At 35.9% G+C, this 25,089-nt stretch overlaps 1 protein-coding gene across 2 annotated transcripts in view; it reads right to left on the bottom strand.

Annotated features, from left to right (window-relative positions):
* Positions 1-25,089, bottom strand: part of LOC135076961 (NADP-dependent malic enzyme) — a 49,626-nt gene that overhangs the window by 14,297 nt on the left and 10,240 nt on the right. For both annotated transcript variants that reach the window (XM_063971491.1, XM_063971490.1), the window contains exons 2-3: positions 23,957-24,170; positions 1,455-1,613 (exon numbers count right to left, since the gene is read on the bottom strand). In XM_063971491.1, the coding sequence (XP_063827561.1) occupies positions 1,455-1,613; positions 23,957-24,170 (373 nt within the window). The remainder of the gene's footprint in view (positions 1-1,454; positions 1,614-23,956; positions 24,171-25,089) is intronic.

The raw sequence follows: 25,089 nt of genomic DNA, 5'->3' as shown, positions 1-25,089 counted from the left end.
CTTAACATCAAATAACTCCTTTTCATCATTGATGTATTCACTGTTCATTCTTATAAAACGCTACAATTTTCTTTAGGTATATCAATATTATACTCACGAGTTTTGCATAAAGGTAAGCTTAATGGATAATAACCATTAATGGGTGCGAAAAATACGACCTTGTCAAGATACGTGACGAGGCATTAATATTTGCGATCCTATAAATGTTAAATCACTGTCAGCAGAGCACAAATTCTCACTGTGAGAGGAGGAAATTATCGGCGTAGCCTTGTAAGGCCAAAGTTTGCAGTGTGCTGATTGTTGTTATCATGGCTAGATTTTAAGTTTAGTAGGAATACCCATTACGTTTGATCGACCGATCCGATTACGTAAATAAGATAGGAAAAATTGGCAGTGATTGCATTTCTCTGGCAGATAACGATATTTATGACAAGTTTGCTCCTCTTTTGTAATGTAAGACAAGTCGCTGAATATTTTTCGTATAACTTTACTAGAGTTTACTTTAACGACAGCATAAGTGCTTGCCTTGGACGTCAAAACTGTAGCAAGTTTTCGCAACACCTTGTAATGGCCATTAATTCCATGACATAGGGGATGACCTTGCGGGCTTGCAAGACGCCCGCGGCGGGAATCACGCTTGACGGAACCTCTTGCCTCATGCTCTTAATACGATTTAACTGGCACTAAGCAGGTTTTAATCATATGAGTGTCTTATCAAATTTAGAAGCTTTGACTAGAGGTAGTTTCACACGCTAAAGTCAATTAGGTAGGAGTTCTAACCCAAGGGCGCTCATAGCATGTTTTCGTTAAAATATGTAGGCGTTAATATGAGAAGTATCTACTTCTAAATAAAAAGTAAACCTATAAAAATATTTTACAAGGTTGCACCTAACAGCAGTAAATTACATATTATCTTATCTCGATCTTATCATAATAAACTCAATTGTGTGACGACTAACGATCAGATTAAAACTACTTTATTTACTTTGCTTTTAGAATTGACATCATCACCATCATATTTTTTACCTCAAACCAATACCTAGTTTTACCCTAGTTCTTTCACTATTGATTACCTAGTTTAGGGAACAAACCATAAGCAGTAAGTGCTCCATCGCTTTATACCTAAGTAGGTATGTCGTTGCTCGGATCATAACCATTATTCCCCATCGGCCCTCCATAACGCTGTATGGCCTAGTTTAGCTGCTAATCCGGTAAGCTATGTCAGCGACCTCTGCTCGATTACGATCTCTTGGATGACGCATGAAAATTATTGCTAAAAAGAATCGATAGCTTAGAAGCTATCGAAAGGAAAAATATTGTGTCTATTGTGTACCATTCCAATTTTAGCATCTCATAAATAAACTATTATTAGTAGTTATTTAAAGACATGTTTTGTATGCTTAGTGGTGAACCCTATTTAAAGATAGGTTTTGTATTATTGAAGGTAAACTCACAAGCAATCCCATAAGATAGATGTATTTGTTGAGCGGGTCCTCGTAGCGGTCGATAGACAGCTTGCACAGCTGGACCTGCTCTTCCTGGCTCTTCACCCTGGCTGGAAGCAGCCCGTGGATGCCGAGCACCTGCCTCTCCTCGATGGAGAAGGCCATGCCCTGGGGAAGAAAGAAACAATCCATTAAAATCGCTGAATCAATTTCTTGATTGTCTTAAAATTAAAGTCTACAAAATTATAAAAAAAAAAAACCAAAGAAGGATAATTTGATAGAAACAAACATCTGCGTGACAAAAGGATCTTATTTCCGTAAAAACATTTAGAAAAGTTCTGAAACAAAGGTAAAGACGGTTCGAGTCCTCATTTATTGATAGAATGGATGTCGTATCTTTTTTGTTAGGGCTATTTGCGCTTCAATAGCATCCCTTGTGAGATTACATTGAAATAATGACATTCTCTTGCTTTGTTTGGAGTTGAAACGTGTTATTTTGAATATTTTCCCTTTCCAGTCCAAATAACAATAGACTTCCGGAGTTAAACACTCCTACATTCAATTAACCTATCGACATTCGGGCGAGCGGAGTTGTGGGAAAAGCCAAGTAAATCAATAAAGCATTTACGGCAAAAACGTTATTGTCATGACTCCGCTCGTTTTTTTCCGCAAATGTGCTGGAAAACGTTTAATCCCATATTCACGATGATTACGTTCGCGTCATACCGATATCCGGAAATGACCGAGCGAACGGTTGACAGTCAGCTGGGAGCCATGACGTCAGCGGCGTCACACTCCGAGAGAAGTGACCATGACTGAGACACATGCCGGACTATAAGTATTTGCGTCAAAGCAAATACAAATACATTATAAGCTACTATTATTGTGCGGTGATCCAAGAAATACAGTTTTTGCATAGGATCAAGATACGAAAAGGATGTAGAGATACAACTAAACCCTTTTTTCAGCTTCTAATTCCATAATCCTATTTATTATTTTCGCAAACTTATAAACGTTGGTATCCTATTTGACCTTCATCATTGGAATCATGCACACCAGTTCCGATCAAATCTGAGGACGCTATCACCCGGGCTTAAAAGTTGTTTTCCAATGGCTCTACCATTCGTTGCAGTCATTCATATCAGTAGTTCGCCGATTGCGTGCCAAGTGCGCTTTGATTACTCTATCGACATTCAAATTGTGAACTTTGCATTGAAATCGCGAGACTTTAGAATTTAAATGTAACTGAAATGAAAATAAATAACTAAGGTTGAATGTTTATTCAAAATTATAGTTTTATTCCTGGCGAATACAGCCGTTTCCGTTGCAAATTTCTCCCTAACAATTTCTTTTATTTGTCAGTTTTGTGCGGTCTGAAGAAAACTGTATTGATGATAAAACTAATTTCTCGCATCACATCTTAATCTGATTAATATTGTAATACTCGTAGAATATGTCATATTGTTCCCGTTTCTGAAGCCGGCTGCGACCCGTTTTATCATTTATAACGGTGTCGTGCAAATCCCTTTCAGGCAACTGGCCCTACCGGCCTTCATCATAAATCTTCCGAATGTTTTATTCAAACGGCTCTCGGTTTTAAAAGGGCTGTTCTTCCTGTTTAATATTCAAAATCATGAAATTGTAATGAATTTCGTATCTAAGAAAATTGCCAAAATTATACTTTTGTGTAGCGCTGTTATTCACTATTCAGTACTGTTTATAAACTGCAATTACGGGTAAAACTTAATACTTTAATGTTACTTATGTACTTAAATAAAATATATAACCTCAAATGACACACGTGTACGATTTCAAATTCACAGCCTTACTTATTCAATTCGTTAACAAAAAATCAATTTCAATAAACTTTACCAATCTACACGCTACCCTCGCGTCTGGGGGCGTGTCTCTGACGTTTGTTTTGACTGAAACTCGAATTAATATGCAAACTGCGAACTTATTAACACGACGAAACTCCGCAACGAGCCGCTGTTAGAATAAAAGCTACGTGCCCGAAAGTTAGATGGAATTAGAGACAACTAAAACTAAATAGGAAAGTAGGACACATTTTCCAACAGAAAAGTTTAATTGTGATACGTTAACAATATTTAAGCCTTCAATTAAATCAAATGAAATATGTATAATATACCTTAACGCCCAAAGTATGTAATTAAAGGATTAAATCGGTGCTTAAATTCTATTTTCTTTCCACTAATCGATCGATCGACCGAAAATCGATCTAATACCAGAGTAACATAGCTCAACAGTTTCATGCTAGATAAGTTTTTAGAAGAAGAACAAATAAATAAGCATGATCAATAACACTAATCTAAAAAGCACAAGAAACGAAACCAACCCTTGAGTCACAGGAGGCGAGGCACTCCGGTACTCCGTAGAGGTCACGACGAGGCGCCAGCTGCCACCAATCTCTTTCCATTTTATTTATCCTCTGTCACTACGCCCATCAACACATAGACATATTCCTCTAATGGTAAGCAGCGATCTCTCTAGCTCTATTTTTCTCCCTTTTATAAGTTGTGGCCATTAAGTAGAAGTAGGTACTCCTTATTTTCCATTCATTTATGACCGCTCTCTTCTTAAATTCTGCGACTCCCTCGATAATTCTGGTAATCCCTCAATAACTCCGTAATTTGCAAAAGAGTGGCTCTCGAATCGGCTTTCTTAATCCACTGCTATTATTGTAAGATCCGACAATGAATAAGTCATTAAGGACGTCGCGTCGTCACAGAAATTGTGTTTTAACTTTGCACGAACTTGAGAAATCCTTGTGATGTTTTGCCATTTCCAAATAATGGCTCCTTAAAAGTAAGAATTTACGTGCTCTTGGGTTTAACAGGCAAAACAAAGTACTTTTTTAATTTGTTTGTTACAATGAACAGTTTCGTCAATATGCTACATAACATTTTTACGAATAAACAAACAATTATTTGTAAAAAATATTATGTAATGTTGTAAGTTCAGTCATCCGAAAAAGGGTTACGTTTTCAACCCTTGCGCAAATTATTACTAATTGGAAATGCAACTATTTTCATAAGCAATCAAGATATTTTTTACAAAACAATACAAACAATATGTCATTACAACATCACAACTGTGCCAATTCTTTTCTTAGAATCTCTTATGAAAACAATCGCCCTACCCACCCACTGACACAAGAACCGTTTACTTTATGTGCAAACAATTTCACAGTTTACGAGCTTCTGCGCGATATCGTCGTTTCACTTCTGTGTAAAATACAATGCGCTCTAAACTCTCGTAAGTAGACTTTACAATATCTTTCTTATTTTCCGAGCCATTGTGCTGGCAAGTCTGAGCTCCGGTTACAATATTGACACTTTTTCCAGAGATTTACTAAAATCGTTTCGTAGTACACGTCTTTCGAAGTGGACTACCGCTACAAAAGACGTGTACTACGAAACGTAGCGTCTACTACGAGTACGGTCTGCTACGAACTGTATACTGCTACGAATAGTATACTGCTACGAACAGCATACTGCTACGAACAGTACACTGCTACGAACAGTATACTGCTACGAAGTGTATACTGCTACCAGCTGCAGCTTCCGTAGTATACAGAAGACAAGAAAAACGGTGTTCGTTCGTAACGAGATAACACAAATAATAACATAATCATGACTACACACACATACACAGTTACAATAAAAGTTAAAATGTAAACACACTGTTACGAACAAACTTTGTACTACAAAAGTTTTCAAACAAGTTAGCCGTGCTAACAAAATTACTGCGGCGAAACGTGGCACATTGCAAACCACTTCTACCAAAGCCACAGGAGTACTGCTTGAAGTGGGACATTGCAAGAAACACCATTAGAAATTTATTAGAAAACGTGTTGCGGGCGATACCCGATCGATCGACGCCGACAAAGCGGTTCATATCATAACATACGGAATATTGTTATTACGATAAACACGCCGCTAGCCGTATCAAGGAGTATATTTATCATGGTCAGAAGGCTAAATGATTCACCGGCCCATACAGCGGATTATTTTACCTTAGTAAGTTCTATAATGTAACTTTATTTTTGAAATAATGATAAAAACTTCTATCAAACATTGACTTAAGTTTAAGCTACCAATTATGTAAGACTTCCTAAATAATACGACCTTCAACTTGAACCAACTACGAGTTTGAACGACGTGAACTGCCATTGTGACCGATACCTAGATGTTAGTAAAAGTAACATAGGTTCTTTTGGACAAAGAATTTAGAGACCGGTCGTTGTAGAAATCCTTGGGGAAGGCCTTTGTCCAGCAGTGGATATCAATTCGCATAAGCGAATAAAGGATGATATCCACTGATGAATCTGATTCTTAAAATATCAGATTATCAAAATAGCAGATTCTCAATATAGCCAAAGTACAATCAAGACAACATTTTATTTTTTAAATCGAATTTATTTTTAAATATGAGACAAACACTTATTTCAAACAAAAAAATCCCCATAGATTTAAAAATAAATGCAGCGGCAATCATACGCATAAACTACACAGGTTTCTGAAACTTGACCGTCCAACTTGCTCTCTACTCATAGCGGGGAGCACGGTAACATTTATCATAAACAATGTTATGTAACTACATATTAATCTTCTCAGCAATTAAATTAGTATTCTTCATATTTATTTAAAGTAGATAACATGTTCATTTCGGCTTGACCTCTACTTTCTGGACACCCTATATAGGTAATACAAATATATTTTTCACGTTGAGTGTCCATTTTCGGTTATATTGAGATTCTGCTATTTCGATAATCTAATATTTTAAGAATCTGATATTTTGAGAATCTGATATTATGCGAATAAAGGGATATCATTTATCGGGAAACGAACGAACTCTAAAGCTCAAAAGCTTTATCTTACTCGTAGTAGAGACGAAGATATATGCAAGATTACTAATGAATTGGATTACAAGACTTCGTCACATCTTCTCTTCGATTCAATTTCGATACAGAATGCGGAGCACATGTTTGTGAAGGAAAATTGTGTTTATTTGGCTGAGTACGAGTTTAAAGACGGGCAAGCATATAAAGTACCAACAACCATACGTACATAATAATGCAACACTTAGTGTATTTAATGTGTAATGATTTTTGGGTGAATGTATGAAACTTTTCTCTGGTGGACACTTTTGTCGTATCACATTTTGATTTCAAATACATGAATTAGAAATCAGAAATACCTATGTGAAGGAACCAAAATAATATTTTACTACTTCTGGACAGTCGACCTTGATAACTTTTAAACAGAAAAAACTTGAATTTATATGAATTACCTAGGATTAAAATTAATGGCTAATGTGTGTTGAGTTCATACATATTAGATTACCCCAGACCTATTTCAGAAAGGCCCTCGTTACGTTATTTACCCACAAAATAGCCGTCCGCAATCAAGTAGGCAAACACACTAAAGGCACAAGTCCACCAAATGTTCGAGCGAACAATAAATGTTTATACATTTTTTATAAGTTTTCATGTGCGCGCACTGTCTCAAACAATGACGTAAATAAGCTCTGTGGTACTTTTATAAGAGCGAATAAATGAAAAAAGACCTTCCTGAGAGAATCAACTAGTGAAACGTTGTACATCGGTGGTACACCACCTTTATGATTTAAACTAATTTTGACCGTTACTAAGTAAACAGTTTTTGGCTGTATAAATTACCCTGATTCTGAATGTGTATTTGATTTTCGTGGGTGGTAGGTTACCTTTGTGCAATGAATAATTACCTTTTTTTGTAGTTTTTATACAAAAAATAACTTTTACATATCTAGTATTAACGATGATACGTTTACTATTTATCTATTCATGTAAACGTAATAAGAATACGGAATGACGAATCAAGAAAATTCATAGTCATCTAAATGGATTAAATAAATTAGACAACATAATTCTCAAGCCGAATGCGACAACTTGTTCGACAAGTATTACACATTCTACTTGCATGTTTAGTTGAAGTAATCTATCATCAAAGGCTATCACCTACACATATTTCTCAATACAATCTGTAGATCATAATCTGATTGTAATTAATTAATATATTCGGTTATGTGTTTGGCGTGATTAACGTTTGTAACGATTATGTTATTAACTCATTACTTCGAGTATGATATGTCATTGACTACTAAACTAATTTAGTTGGAAGACTTATTTATTATATCAAGGATTTCACCTTGTTACAGCATCGTGACTGTACAATGATAGTACTTCCCTTAACCGAATTTTTGTAGAGTTAAGTTTGTTCAAAACCTGACATCTCACAAGACATTCTTGGCCAGAATAAATGGGTGCTTTTTCTAAATTATCTGAATCATGAATAACTGTTACATGTTGTGTTAACTAAACAATTCTATAGATCCAAAAATTGTGAGAAAACGGGAAAAACTATGAAAACTTTTTGAATAAAATATTCACATTGAAAACTTTCATGAAAATGTTAATACGGATAGATCATTGCCTGTTAATTACTGAACTTAGATGGGCCTTTGATTAATTTTCCACCGAAATATTTTAATTAGGCCGCAGAGTGATTAACGCCATGGCAATTAAGGGGATTTAGCTAATTTAAGATAATTTATCTCCTTATTGCATTTTTTCTCGTCCAGTAAAATGTTTGAATTTTTTGTTAATTAAACTTGCCAATTTATCTTGCTCAGACCTTAAACCTTATGCCTTATACACACATTTTATTTACTAGAGCGAAGAGCTGAATTGACTGATGCATGATAAAATTTTAAATTGCTATTTACTTAGTACTGAAACAATTTCATGAAACGTTACGTGAAACAGATTATAATCTGACGTTGTTAGATTTCAATGTAACATAACCAATTACCGATTGTTAGTTTACAATCTCACGCGTTATAAAAACAGATGGAGTTTTTTTTTAAATATCCTTGAACAATTTCACACAGCGCCATCCTAGCCCCAAAAGCTATGATAAGTAGTTTAAAATTTCACGTTGACAAATATTATAAAGTAAAGACGACGACACATCAAACCAAATAGTGTCATCAAATGTATATAATTGGTTCGATTTTCCAACAAACATAGTAGTCTGATGTGGTGTAAAAACTTGGCAAACTACGTGAGCCATCGCGACTATCGCCAAACTGGGAGCACTCACGTAACGGCCTACTGACACGATATTCATACGTCTTCAGACACTAAAAATACTGTAAATGTAGGAAGAGGTACAGGTGTACAGTATAACGAGGTAGCCCAAGAGTAGTTTTGCAATCGGTGATTATTTGTGTAGCTAATTTGTCACCTTAGTAATTTAAAAAACGTTTTACAATACATCTAAAAATAGCTCAATGGCTATTGATTACCTTTATTAAATAACGTTAAGCTTAGGTTATCAGAACGGGCTATTTCCGATTATTATTAGTATAATAAATGCTGAAATATTATAAAGTAATTGACAATATGCGCTCGTTAGGAGTCATTAGCGACATATCATTCAAGTTTTTACCGCCTAAGACCGCGGGCAAAATAAGGCTGCACATAAACTAATGTTGTAGTGACGAGATACTATACTACATTTCAAATGGATCAACATGAACCTCTAAAATCTACATGAATTTACTGATTTTAAGCCATATATTCACTTTACAAACCGGTTGGTATCTAAAGTCTCTACATTTGTTCAATTATTTTACGCCATACTTTTACATCTTAAGGATATAATTAATTAGAGAAGTAATAATATAATTATACCTAATTAGAGAAGTTCATAAACTACGAGCATTACCGGTGGAGAATTTCACATTTTTCAGTCGTTCACAAAAGCAATATATTTAGTCTAGAATCAATCTAGATTTGAGCCCTTTTATCACTTTACGTGTGTTTTAAGTATATCCCGAACATCTTTTAAAAGAGAACTGGGATTAGACTTGCTGATCTGGTCCAAACTCTATTAATCCTGCTAGCTTATCGCAAATTGACCTAAACTCTACCACAGATTACCTGACATTTACTGACTCTATGTAATTCTATTATTTAGTAGACTAGTGCGCGATCACCCTGGCTTAAGTAAGGTAGACCGTAGAGCATGCATGCTCACATTAGTCAAAATTTGGATCAAGGTGTAAGACAACGCCTATTTATTACCTACTCTACTTGTTCCACACAATCATTTGTAACCTTAGCGAGGTTACTTTGACATACAAATGATATTTATATTAATTTATTCTTGAGCTAATGTAGAATAATGGGTTACGTATGTGTGTCTTTATATGGTGTTAGAAATAATAAAGTTTATAAAAAAAGTAACTTAATTTATCGCTATTTTAATTTTGGTTGATCATTTCTCTAGCAATAGGGAGCACAATATTTCTTATTTGTAAATACACTATTTGGCGTTTCAAAGTAACACTCTAAGCTCAACATTGGAATGGTTTCAATTTACACTTCTGCTTAAAATTAACAGTTTAGCGAATAATTTTCCGCATTTCCACTTCTTTATTTTTGTCACAAATACACACATCACAACATTACACATGTGTCCCGATAAAAAAGATGCATTAAACTAAACCAAGTGCTAAGTTATGAAGCACTTCGGTGGCTTATTGTGTCAAGTTATTGCGTTGCCATGGCAACACTAATCCCTTTCACAATCCCTTTATTTACCTTCGGCCTAATGAAGATTCGCCACCGCCAAAATCAATCGAGCTAAATTTAATTAAACGCAGCCAATACCGCTAACTTGTAATTATGAACTTTCTGTAGGGAGAGACAAAGCTCAAAATATTTTGACAACAGATAAACAGGACTAACAAAGTTATCAACAATCCCCTCCAGTTGATAACGCACGCATAAAGCATATGCTATGTATAGAAAAGGATACTAAATTGACAATTGATTCACCATCACTCATGAATCAGAAGTTTTCAATCCATCCATCTGCAAATACAAACACATTTCATTTCTGAAAATATGTTCAAAACGTCTCCAAAGAATACTTCTCGGTACAACCCGTCGAACCAAAACCAGATTTACCAAATTGTTTTCCACTTTATTGGAAATCCTGGCCTTTTCAATCTTGTCCTTTGACAGATGAAGGGTACGCGCGTGAATAAATTCCACCATCCCAAGAGGATCAGAAAGATTTGCACAGCTCTGCTAGACATGTGAGTAGGGTATCCAGTAAAAAGGGTAATATTAACTACTCTGTAGCCTGGATCAACGTTTAAGACTCGAGACAGGGATACAATCAATAATTATAATGACTATGCTTTTGGTAAAATAACTTTCTTATGACTTGCCACATCACTAATCAGAAGTTAATTTTACAGGGTCTCTGTCTTTTGAAACAATGAGGGTTTTCGCGTATGAAAAATCCGCCAGATGGCACTACGTAGACGCGAGGTCCAAATGCTGCATGATTGGTTATTTTTGACATGACATTCACAGATATGTCAAAATCCACCAATCACGCAGCAGTCAGACCCCACATCTACGTCCCGCCATCTAGCGGATCTTTCATAGGCGAAAACCCTCATTGTGACAGCGTTAATTTTATGATCGAAGAAGCGAAGCGATGACGACTTTGAATCTGTCTTACTCTACATGAAGTATGGCAAAATGGCAATCCAACATTATTAACGAGGAGGTCGGAGCCAAAGCTTTTTGGTATTTCATACTAATTAAAGATATTTTGACCTACAAGTATTTACACCTTTCATTTGATCTTAATCTGTCCGATAATAGTAGAACGTTTGGTAACACAAGTGCTGGTAAAAGATTATCCCGCCTTTGAACACGTCTTTTGATAAACCCAAATGTACTGCATATGTATACCGAGCACTTTGAAGATTTCAAGGACCATTACACATTGATAATTATGTGGTATTTATGAATGATAGAAATCCACGGAAATAGTCTAGACACTCTCAGATAATACGACGACAGATTGTAACTATGTTTATGGTGATTAAGTATTTACAGTTTTTGTATCATCATCATCATCAGTTTTTGTATGTAATATTGTTATTTTCATAACATTGGAACATTGACTTTGGTGACCGCCGGCCGAGCTTGTAAAACAATATAGCGCGACACAACAATATAAGTGTCAATAAAAATTCTTCAGAGATTCATTAACATTTTAGACACAATACATAATATTATTTTCATGTTTACCAATACGAAATGATTACGAAATTATCTGTGTCTGTCTGGCTATTTTTTACGTTATAACGCGAAAACAACAACAAGCTATACTGTATTTTTAAGAGCCATTTTACATTTTCGTGCGAATTTCTAAGATTTTGGAAGCATGAATTACTATCTTAAGCAACACCCAGAGATTATTTAATAACTGCGAAAGATAGGTCAATCCTTGTTGTTGACCATTAATGAAACGGATTTACTAAAACTCTTTTGCTTAATTCACAGTGCCCCATCTCCCACAACCATTTTACGAAAAAATTGCCGCAGACTCATTTTCAAAGTCCTGTATCTATTATTTATGCTCATATAATAAGCTTAAAAATATATAGTAATCATCGGACATATATTCTTGTAGTCCATTAATGAAATAGATTCTTGAATTTCATTACCATTATTGAGTAAAATCTAAAAATAATTTGGCAAATTTGAAGATTAACGTCACATTTTGATCGTGGTTTTTGGTTTAAAAACACAGCATAAACTGCAATAAAAGTATCCCAAAATAAAGAATATTCATTGTAGAATTAATTTCTACAGTTATTGTTTAAATATTAGTAACCACTTTGTCAAAATATTGATGTGAATATCAGTATAAATTACAATGCGCAAGCCGACATCGATTAGTATGGCGCGAGCGCCCGTCAAGGCAGGACCTGTGTCATTTTTCCCGCCGTGACGTTTACGTGCGTTCGTGTCGTAAAGCGGTGATTTGTACGGCGACCAAATACATTTGATACTATGCCCAGAGGCTGTTTCGAGTCGGCCGGCCGAGCAGAAATTGAAATGATGAATTTTAATTTCTTTGACGGATCTGGGTGTAACTATGTATAATATGTAGGTACCATGTATTTAATTTAATAAATAAATTATAAAAAAGTATATCCATTTGAGGAGGGGAGGCCTTTGTCCAGCAGTGGACGTCATTTGGCTGAAACGATACGATACGATATCCATTATGATAGCACCCTTAACACAAGCATATTGGTTGCCTACTTTTGGACTAGATGGCGCTGTGAAATTGTCCAAAGATTTGTTTATTTATTTATCCGCTTTGAGTTTTGTTTCGTGAAGAAGAAAAAGAAGCGTTTTGTTTTGTTGTTAAATCTATACTAATAAAAGAGGAAAGATTTAATTGTTTGTTTGTTTGTTTGGAGGCAATAGGCTCCGAAAAAAATGTCTTTCACGATTTAGGATCCTAATTTTTTTCTATGTAGGCTATAAAATATTTTCAAAAACTTTAGTCCAAAATCTTTGATAAAATTCGACGTTTAATAAATAAATTAGATAACATGTTAATACTTTTTTTTTCAGTACGATTTTAGTACTTGTTTTTCAGAAATTCTACGATTTAACTAAACTTCTAAAGTGTTTTACATATATCCTATTGATAGATGACGTGCTTCGTATTTTATTAAAATTATTACCTGACTAGGTTAAAAAGGTGTGGAATGTTATTTTGGAGATAACTTGGTTCCATAGAAATATAGAGAGATGCTAAGTAATGCGCTGAGTTCGAAACTCAGTGTCGTATTAGAAATTCACACACACAAAGAAATCAAATTATGTGCTCATTATCCATTGCGGTATCAGTATTCAACGTTCGAATAATCTTTAGGGCATTTCTACGGGGACGACCGATCGACCTACTGGGGCGAAAAAAGTACCTTTAAAATTGAAGTACGGACTTGAAAAAAATCACACGTATTTATAGGACTCTTGACTTGATGGAGAGCATATTTAGAAGACCGCCAGGTTTTACATCTCGCCTTGAAAAAATCCGAAAGTTCAAAAACGGGCGAAATTTGGCCTAAAATGGAGTGTCCGGTTTCCAGAATTTACTCGTTTTTGCTTCATAACTTTTGAAATAATAACTTCCCCATTATGAAACCCACATTCACAGAACAAGGGATAGTTAATAAAGCTATATAAATGAGTTTCTTTATTGCAAGTCCTTGGGTTTTAATACAGTAACACATTTAAATTTTGTCCGACGTGTGTGCCTCAATTCCGTGATTTTTACTTTTGTGCTCCTATATCACTAACAACGCACAATACGAACACCCACGCCTGATTCCCATAAACTAGCAGTTGCACTCGAGTGGTGGAGCAGTATAAAAGAGGGATCAGTCGCTTTGAGGAGCATTTTTCAGAGGTTTGAAATCACTCAGAATTTTTGGTCACTGGTCATTTCTCAAACCGGTGTGCGACATTAATAATGTTCATGAAGTATTTAACGAGATTACTGCTGAATTAATTAAGTATTTAACTGATATCTGCCATTACGTTTGGTAGAAATCGTTGTAATTTATAATATTTTCGAGTAATTTGATGAAATGTGACTTTTCCTCAATTCCGTGGATCTCAATTCCGCGGAATATGGGGCATCGAATTGAGAAAACACGTACACCGAATTGATATTAAATGAAAATAGATACTTTTATTGTGCTATAAATTGTTTGTGTAACTTAAAATAATAATGAAATCAATATATCATAATAATAGGGTGAACTACCAATCATTGGACTCTTGTCCCAGGTATACACAATTGTCAACAACTTCGAGTGTAGTCTCCAACCTTCAGAGAAGTGGGTGCAACACGGGCATTTGACATGATTTTTGTCTTGTCCATGTTCATTTTGAGACCCACTTGTTGAAAGGCTCTACGGAGGCCATGACTCCGATATCATCCCCGATATCGCGACTCCTTGGTCTTCTGTATAATCTGCCGTAGCGTACCTGTGTGTGTACCATAATACTAAAGCCTTTTCGGAAACAAGCTTGTTCGGAAGACTGGAAGTCGTCGAGTCTGCGAGCGAGATGATTCGTAAGGACTCTCGAAAACAGCTTGTAAACACGCCTCATAAGTGAGATAAGTCTATAATGCTATCACCACACTTCTGTGCCATGCCGGAGGCGTTTTTTCTTCGAGAATGACGGAATTGAACTGCTTCTGTAGAGCCTTTAGTACCGGCGAAGCTCAGCTATAATGCCGTAACACCTGGTGCTTTGTTGTATTTCAGCTATTTGAGTGCCATTTTAATCGTGTACAAACTGACGTCCGATATAATATCTTCGGTATAGTGTCAGGTCAATCTAGCTCTTGGGTTTTGCAATATTTGTTTGTTTAAGGTTAAGAATAAATAAACAAAGAGACCCTGTATTATGTATTTATTTGTTTTATTTAAATAAAATTAAAATAATATATAAAAATTAAGAATTTATTATAGTTCCTTATTAAAAAATTTAACATATTGATTAGGATTTTTGTTTTATTCCATTGGTATTTCAGACACATAAACCTAAAATGAACCATCTAATAGACCAGCAATCAGATATCAAAACGTTTTAAGTATTTATTATTGAAATACATTGGGTATTTCTTCATAATGTCATCAATTCTAAGTTTACGGAGCGATTTTTATATTTGGAGATTCATTTCTCAATTCCGTGTTTCATTTTCTCAATTCGGTGCTCTCTCAATTCGATGCTTAACATTTCTCATAAACCACTTCACAATATTTAGTGACAATGCTATTTTTACATTCAGAATGGAGTAACATTTATTTTTTTGTATTGAAACTACTTAAAAAACTAAATATAAATTTTAGCACCGAATTGAGAAAAAATACACCGTACAGTAGAAATGCCCTTTAGTACTATGCAAGCAATATTAACTGTTTACATAATGACGTCGCTAGTGTCATCATTGCTTTCACAAGCAATATGTTCCAATTTGTCCCTTGTCACATTTCCCTTTAGTTTCTGTGATCTGTGCTTGTTTCTAAGTTGATATCAATGAAATATTCCTTAGTACTTTTGATTTAAATTCTTTTTTTTTATTTTGACACGTGTTTGAAAAATCAAGGTCAGATTACAATAAAATAACAAGTGAAAACGTAACATTGCATTGCAACTCGCAATTTCGCAATATTGATGAGGAGATTCCATTGGAAAGTCTGTATTCATTCCTAGGATTCCCCTAACACCATCAAATTCAAGAGAATTCAAGAGAGTGCAGTTTCCCATCTCATGCTTAGGGACCACGGTTTAAAATAGTGTAGTTGCATAGAGCCTGCAACGGGCAACCGCGTGCGCAGCTGCTCATACTAATTTTCGATACAAAAGCAAGTGTTGGCGCCCTCACGAGTTTTAGCGGAGTTCCATATGGTAGCGGGAGTAGACTTAATGGAAATCTATGCTTCTCCGACGACCAGTTGTATGTGGAATACTCCAGAGTATGCGCACACAATAGCCTGGTGATTTTAGCACCTGAAGGAAAAACAAAAAAACATTGTTTACAAAGAAATCTGCGGCAGGTGTAGTGTTTTAATTTTGTTTTAGAAAGATCTCATAATTGTGTAAGTATTCAAATATTTAAACATAATGATGTGTAGATTTTATATCAAAAAATATAATCATTTAACAAAGTTAATTTTCTTAGAATATTTTAATTCTATTAGAACCATTTTCCACTTCATCGCAGAAGAAGTCGCGGGCAAAAAGCTAGTATGAAATATGTAGTAGTGATCGTCATAAATTATAGCCTATACATTGTTATTCTGGATGGATGAGCGTCGCTGTCGCTGGCGACAGGGTCTTCTGGTTCAGGGTTCATGGCGTAGGTCTCAGGCAAAATGAAATCCACTCGTAGAAATTAATAAACTCAGTGTATTACCGAAAATAATTACACACAGCACTAGAGTCGTATCGGAACTGAGTGAACCAAAGGTCTTGCGATAGGAACGTCCGACCCGAGTGATAGTTGAACACAGACTGCCTAGTACTGCTGTACTGTACTGTAAAGTTTCATCAAAATCTGTTTAGTAGTTTTTGCGTGAAAGTGTAACAAACATCCAGACATCCACACAAACTTTCGTATTTATAATATTAGTAAGACTAGTAAAAAGTAAGATAGTAAGATGAATTATTTTAGTTATTTGTTTACTTATAATAATATTTATTTATTTATTTCTTAGCTCTGTCTGATAATGGATCTGGAGGAGATGCAATGGCCACCTCCGTAACAAAACAATAGAACCATATGGAGTTTGGGCTTGTGTGATTCGCCTTGACGAATATTTCGTATCCAGGGTCCGATGATGGAGCTGTAAGGGGGCAGATTTTTTTTTTCACTATGTGACTGTCTTTATTTTGTACTTAATATATTTTACATATTATACCTATTCGTGTTTCATTATTCGTATCCAGGGTCCGATGATGGAGCTGTAAGGGGGCAGATTTATTTTTCACTATGTGACTGTCTTTATTTTGTACTTAATATATATTTTACATATTATACCTATTCGTGTTTCATTATGAATCGAAATATAAAAGACTTAATAAACTCTATTAAAAATTTAAATTAATTAATCAAGTTTGAATACCTCATTCTACCTTAAAATTAATAACTTAAATCAAGTCTTAATACGGTCACGGCTCAAGATTTTTTTGTCCATTTCAGCGTTCTTTTTACTCTTTTGACGTTGCGTTGACAGCTTTTACCTAAATTCGCGCGGAATATTTTTGTGAAATGGCTCTTAAGGCACTTAATAATTTTAAGAGAGAGGATCTAGACTTATAACAAAAGGAAGTCTTACGATCAAAGTCATAGAGTCAATCAAAAGATAGTCGAACAGTGAATCAGGCGACGACTAGGTTACTAAGTCACTGCAACGCGACCGCAAACCAATGTCAAGACGACCTATACGAGGCTATTAATACCTACCACCTAAACTAACTACCCGACCCAGCTGCGCATAATATGGGTGCAATAAAGATACTTAGGCTGAGTTGCACCAACTTACTTTAACAATAACCGGTGTTTTAAGTAAAGAAAGAAAGGAATAAAAATATTTATTTGGTACTAAATGATATACATTGACAATATAAAGCAAAAATAATAAAATTGTTGTACCAAATTGGTCTCTGCTCAGTATGAGGCCATAACGTACTCGGGAGCACGTTACGGCCACTGGTATTCTGCAGAAAGACCTAGTATGGAGTTTGACAGTTTTTTTTTGTCGCGGAGGAAATGCTTAGTTAAGTTACTTAACAGTTGTGATAAGTAAGATAGTATCTTCATTCATTAGTCTTTCTCTTGAATCAATATCTATTGATGAAAACTGGGCAAGCTGAAAGAGGACACCGATATAAATGATACGAGTAGGTTCGTACCTTGGAAAGCAATAATGCATAGGTACTAAGAAAAGTATAATACTTGTAGTATTTAAGATTACTGTTTGCTGTTCAAATGTTGTGTTTTACTTAACATTTTGTAACGCAATTGCGTTAACTTTTCTGAGCTTTGATCAAACCTAAAATTTGTAAAACATCTTTTAATGGAAAAACTTTTAACAATGTCTTACATTCGACGTGTCACGCGTTCTTCCGTAGGAACTTCGGACAAGTCAATGTTGGTTCGATAAATTGAGTCGCTATTGTCAGATGAATAGATACTTAGAATTTGTACAAGCACTTACTTCAAAAAGAATTCGTAATTTAACAAAGAATAATAGCTATTTTCAGGTAATAGTCCGCTGAAACCAAACGTTGCACGTTGTTCTGAATTCAATTTGAATAATAAGTAATTTAAATAATAGTGTTGTATGGAAAGCAATAAAAGCAATACGACCTATTAAATAAATTGTAGAGTCAAGCTACTTAGTGCGCAACTCTACACTGTTTGTAGATTCACACCAACATAGTTAGGTAACTAGGTAAGTACTTAAAAAGTACTAATGTCATAGTTCAATGTTTACTTTAAAATAAAAGTAGGTTCTTCATAATTATGATACCTACCTAATTAAATGAAGTAACTAATACGAGTAATCCATATAGCAACGCGACGCGACGAGCAAACATATTACACAATTGAACAGTTTTTCCACGACCATGTCTATTATCCGAGCTATCAGTTACCTGGCCAGACATTGCCTTATTGGAACATTTTAATTGTAATATAGATTTATGTTATAATAACTCAACGGTTACAAATGGACGACAGAGTTTAAACTTGTTTAACGATGTCGTTATCAACCATCTGTGCCTCCTATTAATTAGTCTGCCATTTCTAAGAAGCTTTTATTGAAGAATTGAAACGACTTTCATCTTATTTACTTTCACAAAAGTCTGCTTCGAGTATTGTCTACATTTTCCTCCTTTGCACGAATTTACAAAATTGCGTTACGTTGTCTATACCCGTTGCCATGGAATTTCTTCATGTTCCCAGAAATGTCGTTTACCTAAAGAGATTTAAATGAATTCCCTCTTTAGCCACCTACATAATTTTCTATTCTGTGCCCCTATACTTTCGCAATTTTGTACATTAAATATGATTACAAACGTCTCTCTCAAACCAAGACTGAAATGTCACAGTGATTTCGATATTATTTCAATTCGTAATCTGATAACAAGCACCATAGAATTTAAAGTCATTGTTAGTCTAGTCGGTTTTATTGATTTGCCAGGTTTTTAAAGTCTATTGTTGCGAAATGGACGCCCACTGGCCATTCATCAACAGCCCTTTACAGTCCACTGCTGGACTATGAGCCTCCTCCACTATAGTGAAGGGTTTTGCCATAATCTCCACGCTTGGCAGGCGGGTTGGAGATCGCAGTTTAAAAGATTGATGTTTTTCAGAGAGCGCTGCTGCCCATTCTCTGTTTGATGTGTAGTCCCTAAGTCTCCTCTTACGACACCCGCGGGAAGAGTAGGGGTTGGTGACAAATGTATTCTACTCTGCCGTCACCACACGGCTTCACCACACCCACTGGCCATAGCCGCCCATTATTGTTATTCCAATAAACACAGACTGTGTTTATGGACTCAAATCTTAATTTACGATCAACCATAGGCAAGATGTCCTACCACATTTTCTGTCAATACCCTATCTCCCTATTAGTCATCTGGTAGTCATAATATTATCAGTGAGAACAATATTAAATCTGCAAAAGGGCTGCAGGTGGCATATATCCCGTTTAGTTAAATGGAGTCCCATTTGCCGGTCCACCGCGGGGAATGGTGGCGCCACCCTCCGTCTGAGTCGTCTGGGCACGTCGATCATTTAAATAATACGGTTAGATCATGGGCTCGAATCTCGATACTCTCAACGAGCATTTATTTATTTATTCTAGGTGTAAAGAGTATTGTCTATACGTGACTTGTTTACAGATCTGAATGAAGTTAAAAACTTTTGTTATGTTCGATTGTATTGTGTGTGTCTGAGGGTAACTGGCAAATGGTCATAAAGTTTTCATTTTATTCACTGTTTTCGTGAATTTGATGTTGACCCAAACTAAAGGATCGTAAAATAGCGCTTGCTTAAGCAGTCTTTGATGAAAAGAAGGAAACAAAATCATTTATAGTTTACTGTTTTAGACAGATGTAACTCAATAAATCAAAAATAAGGAAAATTCAATCATGCGTCAGACTGATGTAACTGTTACTCGTCGGTTATTTTGATGATTAACACACCTACATTTTTTAGGAAAAGCCCGTTACAATTCAATGAAAGCATATCACAAGGATCAAGAAAAGGAAAATATATCTCTTTAGAAGATTACAAATGACCGCCAACGGCAAAAAAACATCGAAATTGATTATTTTTAAACCTTTTACAGAGGAAAGCCGTTTGGTTCCGGAAGAGTAAAATAGGATCATTCCGACTTTTCATGTGGATGTCGTAAAATGCCACTAAGGGACAAACCTACGAACAAATAGGAGGATTAACTAAAACATTGTTACATGCTGTTGACAGATCTACTTACATATCTTTGACACTCTCAAAACATACGTAAACAGCCAAATTCACGCTTTTCTGAGACAGACCAACCTTGCTATCCACCAGAACGTGACACACAACTTCAGAGCGATGACAAACCGATATTTCTGACAGTCATAGTGATTTGTGTCTACGATAGTAAACTAAATAGGCTCCAGGAACAATACGTCATTATGACCCACGCAAAGGGCGCCCTTAACTGATCGATCAAGTAAGATTTGGGCTAGGCAGTCCTACGAAATATCATTTTATCTATGACGTAAGATATAGTGTGGTGTGGCAGAGATATTTGATATAATAATCCTACCTACTTTTTCCTAATATTTTTTTATTAAGCTAGTGTAATAGTAAAGAAAAAAATATTTATTTTCGTTGTGTCCCACAGTTCCCACTTGCGATTGTTCTCTAAACGAGTCAGTTTATAATGGAGTGTGTACTTTAACCTTTTTTAGTATAGTCACTGTCAAGTTTGTGCACGCAAAGCATTAAACGATGATTTTATGATGATAAATAAAAAGACGATCAGCTGACGTCACTGTTAGGTAATTTGTTACCTGGTTACGGAAAACAAACATATTTTTGCCGCGGGCTAGTGATACGGATCTAGATGTAATAAAATGGAGTTTGGACTATGAAGCGATGACCAAGGTATAATCTAGTCTAGTAATCAAGCCATTTCGTTCAACATTCACTACTTGTTCTACGCAGACCTTGAATGATCAGCAATCGGAGCAGGAAAGTAAAAGGTGTCAGTGGGCAAGTAGCGTACATACTAGTAGTGTTAATTGCCGCCTGGCACCGTGAGGCAACCGCGACCAGCTGTGGATCGATACTTCGAACCCACACCCACTGTCGATGGACGCATAGTTCATTTATTGGATACCTAACGTGAACGTGGACAAATATGCGAAAGACTAAGGTCAGGGAGAGTCTACCTAGTCAGTCAGGCAGTCTAGTCTAGGCAAAGCATAGAAACCTTTGAGATTACCATTTGAAAGAATGATCGACAAATTGATAGAATAACAGTCAATATGTTTTTTTCTGGAAAATATAGCTCCTATCACACTATACATATTAAGATCGTCTCTACTAAAAGTACTAATTAAAACTATACTCATATGAATATCACACTTTTCTAATAAGTATGATTATCCAATAAAGAGTCATCATAATGCAAACTCTACTTATTTTTGGGTTAGGCGTTGTTGTGCTAATTGAAACAATTTATTAGTGACTTATTAAAATCATTCTACGCACTATTCTCCAACATTTCTTCGCAAATTATTAATTAATACCTTCCCGAGTAATAAAGTGAAGGCCTTCCTTATTAATGTCAGAAAACATCGTCCAAAACGTGTAATTAATAAGTTACTTAGAGGCTAATGTGTAGCCATTTGACCGTAATAAGAAAGAAAATGAAATATTTATTAGTAGAGCAGAAAAGGGCATGGAATAAATTGCTCGAATCAACAACCGTCGAGGCAAAAAAGAAAATCTAGCGAAGCGAGCATCCTCGTGACCTGTCACGGATTAGGGATAGCAGAATTCGTAAAGGAAACCCAAGATTAAAAGGGAAAGAAGGGTACGCAATGTGAATTGAAATATCACGTTTTGAATGACGTTTTTGATGTAATAGATAACATTTTTCGGTCATATGAACCGCTATTTGAATTATTTTGTGAATATTTCAATTTTTCGTAATATTTTTATAACATCAGCAATTCGTAAGGAAAACTTAAAATAAAATCTAAATGTTCAATACACACAAATTTTATTGTTAGTCGTGAATGACGTAGGTACTTTTAGCATTCATTAACAGCTGATACATAACTATCCTCATGCTTAAATTATATTGTGTTACTATTTAGGCATGCTACATTTGCATATTGAAGTAAACAAACATGTAAAATATTATAGTAAAATTTTGGCATAGAGCCAAATAGGTAGTGCCTTTCTGGCAAATATTGATGAAAGAAATTTCAAATTTCAAAGCTAACGACCTCAAAATAAGACAGACGCCTGCCTCTAGATGTAAAACTGGCGTACCTATTCGTTTCCATAATGAAAATTTAATATTCCTATGTCATAAATGTAAGTCAAGTTATATGAGGGTAGGGTGAACCGAGTCACCCCTGAGTGCCCGCCAGTCGCGACCCCTCTTAGCTAGGTATTGCTACTCCACCGGCTCTTTTGAGTATAAAATTGCGTCGCGAATCAGGACGAGAACGTTTCTAGATTATTTTGTCGACGAAAGCAGGCGCAAAATGTTCTGGATAAATGGAACGACTGGAGAGATCTCAAGCTCTACAAGAGTGCTTAGGATAAGTCAATTTGGAAGAAACTTTTAGGAGAGAAAACGTAATATTTATAAGGATTATCATACAATAAGTAGCATGATAAAACCGTTTAGGATATTAACCTAAATTAAACCTTATTTGAATATCGATTCGACCTTTTAGAATAAAACTGACCCTCTTATTGTAATGCAACCGTCACCAACCTTGTCTGGAAGGGGTTGCATTTAGCGATAGGACCACCATTATAATGTAATATTCTTTAGTAAAGCTTACTTTGTGTGATGTAAATAATATTATAATCATATTTAACAGGATTAACACTAAACTGAAAAATAACTGTACAGGTAAGCAAGTGTCAGCATAATTGTTTACCTAAATCTCTACATCCTCGTACAACAAACTCTATGAATAAAATTGTTTCTATTCTTTGGTTTATTATATTGTTTCCCGTCTTTGTATTTTGTTTCAGCGTGCATATTTTCCGTGGTTATAAGCATAACCGCATAACCCTCGTTATTATTAATTTAATCTCCTTTTATTTAATTAACGAGTTCGTTAACTGAGAAAATATTTTACAGAGCAATGTCGTAATTGCTTACATAATTATTATATTACAAAGCCTGAAACTCGAACGCGTTATTTGAAAGCATTATGTGATAACGGGTGACTCAGCAAACAGCTGGTTTGTTTGAATTTTGTTTATTGGCCAGTTGACGTTCAAAGATAACAAGATTTTTCAGGATGGACTACACATCCATGCACTTTAAATAATCTCCTGCAACTTATATTTCAAGTACTATCTTATCAAATAGAATATGTACTAAACAACATCCGCATTTGTTAAAAGTCCGGTTAATATCTAATATCGCAGTTAGAACGTCAGCGGATACCAATATTGACATTGCATAATTTTCCTCGTTGCGATTACGCGGAGTTAACAAACACAATTAATAAATACGGTTAACTAACATCAGGTGAGCGTTTGTTGACACGCGCCGCGACCCACGTGAACTTCGCGCCGGGAATAAAGTTCAAAACAAACATTAAAATACAATCGACGGATGGGGCCGGTTCACATGTCACTTGGTCGTCAGCTAACTGGGTCAGTGTGGATGTTTCAATGTGCTGAAGAGCCAAACACTTCCGCCCGGCGATGCGTGAATGCAACCATGACCTAACCGAATATTGTGATGATGGATTGTTGACAATGTAACAGTTGGCTTACCTTGTTGAGGCCGGGGTGCTTGAGGCGGTCCAGGCCGGACAGGCGGCTGGTGGACTGGCCATCGCCGCTGCCCCACAGTCCGATGCGATCGCGCTCCATGACGTCGTACGTACACTTCCCTCCGCCGGCGGCTTGCGACTGCTTGGCGGCAGCGAACGGAGCGCCACTTTTGTCTCGGTGCGCGGGGGGCGCTGGACTCATCGCGGTCTCGCTCCTGGGAAAGCGGGAAAATTTTCAGCGAGATACGAACCACAACGCAGATATGAACCAGTGCGGTTGCGCCCGGCCGATAACAGATGGCGCGGCGCGGGGCAATGACACCAGCCGTGGGAATAATAACATTTGCGGCAATGCGTATATGGATGGGTCAGGGATGACTTGAGGTTACTTTTCAGTGAAAATAGAATTAATTACCTACATGTAACAATACAATACAATACATGTGAAAATGTTTTTTAATTTTTATATGTTTTAGAAAAAACTTCTACGTTTTTCGCTCTACTTTGACAATTATGGAGCACCAAATAAAAGTACTATTTATTTTTTGTAAATAATATGTATTATTTTTGTATTTTGTCAATCTATTTACCACACCTTCCTGTAGTAGGTAAACATACACAGTGAGTGTGATCAAACTTTGGCTAAACATTAACTAAGTAGAGAACTTTGTTGTTCCAAGTCTTTTTCTCTGAATTGTCAGGCGGTTTGTAAACATCCGTTTTTTCACCGGACGACGGACCGTCAAAAAACGGCATAATTATCCTTTGTTTGCCGTCAATTTTCTCGCCGGACCTATGTTATAAACCATACACATTGCACCGCTCAGGAGAAAAAATCGGGCCGAATTCGATCAAAAAACGGGTGTTTTCAAGCGGCCTCAAAAGTACTTTTTCATAAAATTAAATTGTTAACCCCGTAACAGCTAACACGGAATTCGAACGCATCATGTCCTACCCACGAGGCACGGTGGTGCGACATGAGTGACCTCTATTTACACGACCTCTTCAATGTTATCGATCTTAACGTGGACGCGACCCCTAGCAATTACAGAGGCCAGTGAAGAAAACCTAACTTAAACAGTTTATTATCGACGTAGGTATCTTTATTTTTCTTTCAGAGGCAATTTCTACGGT

Source organism: Ostrinia nubilalis, chromosome 12, assembly GCF_963855985.1.
Source record: "Ostrinia nubilalis chromosome 12, ilOstNubi1.1, whole genome shotgun sequence".
Classification (NCBI taxonomy): domain Eukaryota; kingdom Metazoa; phylum Arthropoda; class Insecta; order Lepidoptera; family Crambidae; genus Ostrinia; species Ostrinia nubilalis.
This window is presented reverse-complemented; position numbering and strand designations above follow the sequence as displayed.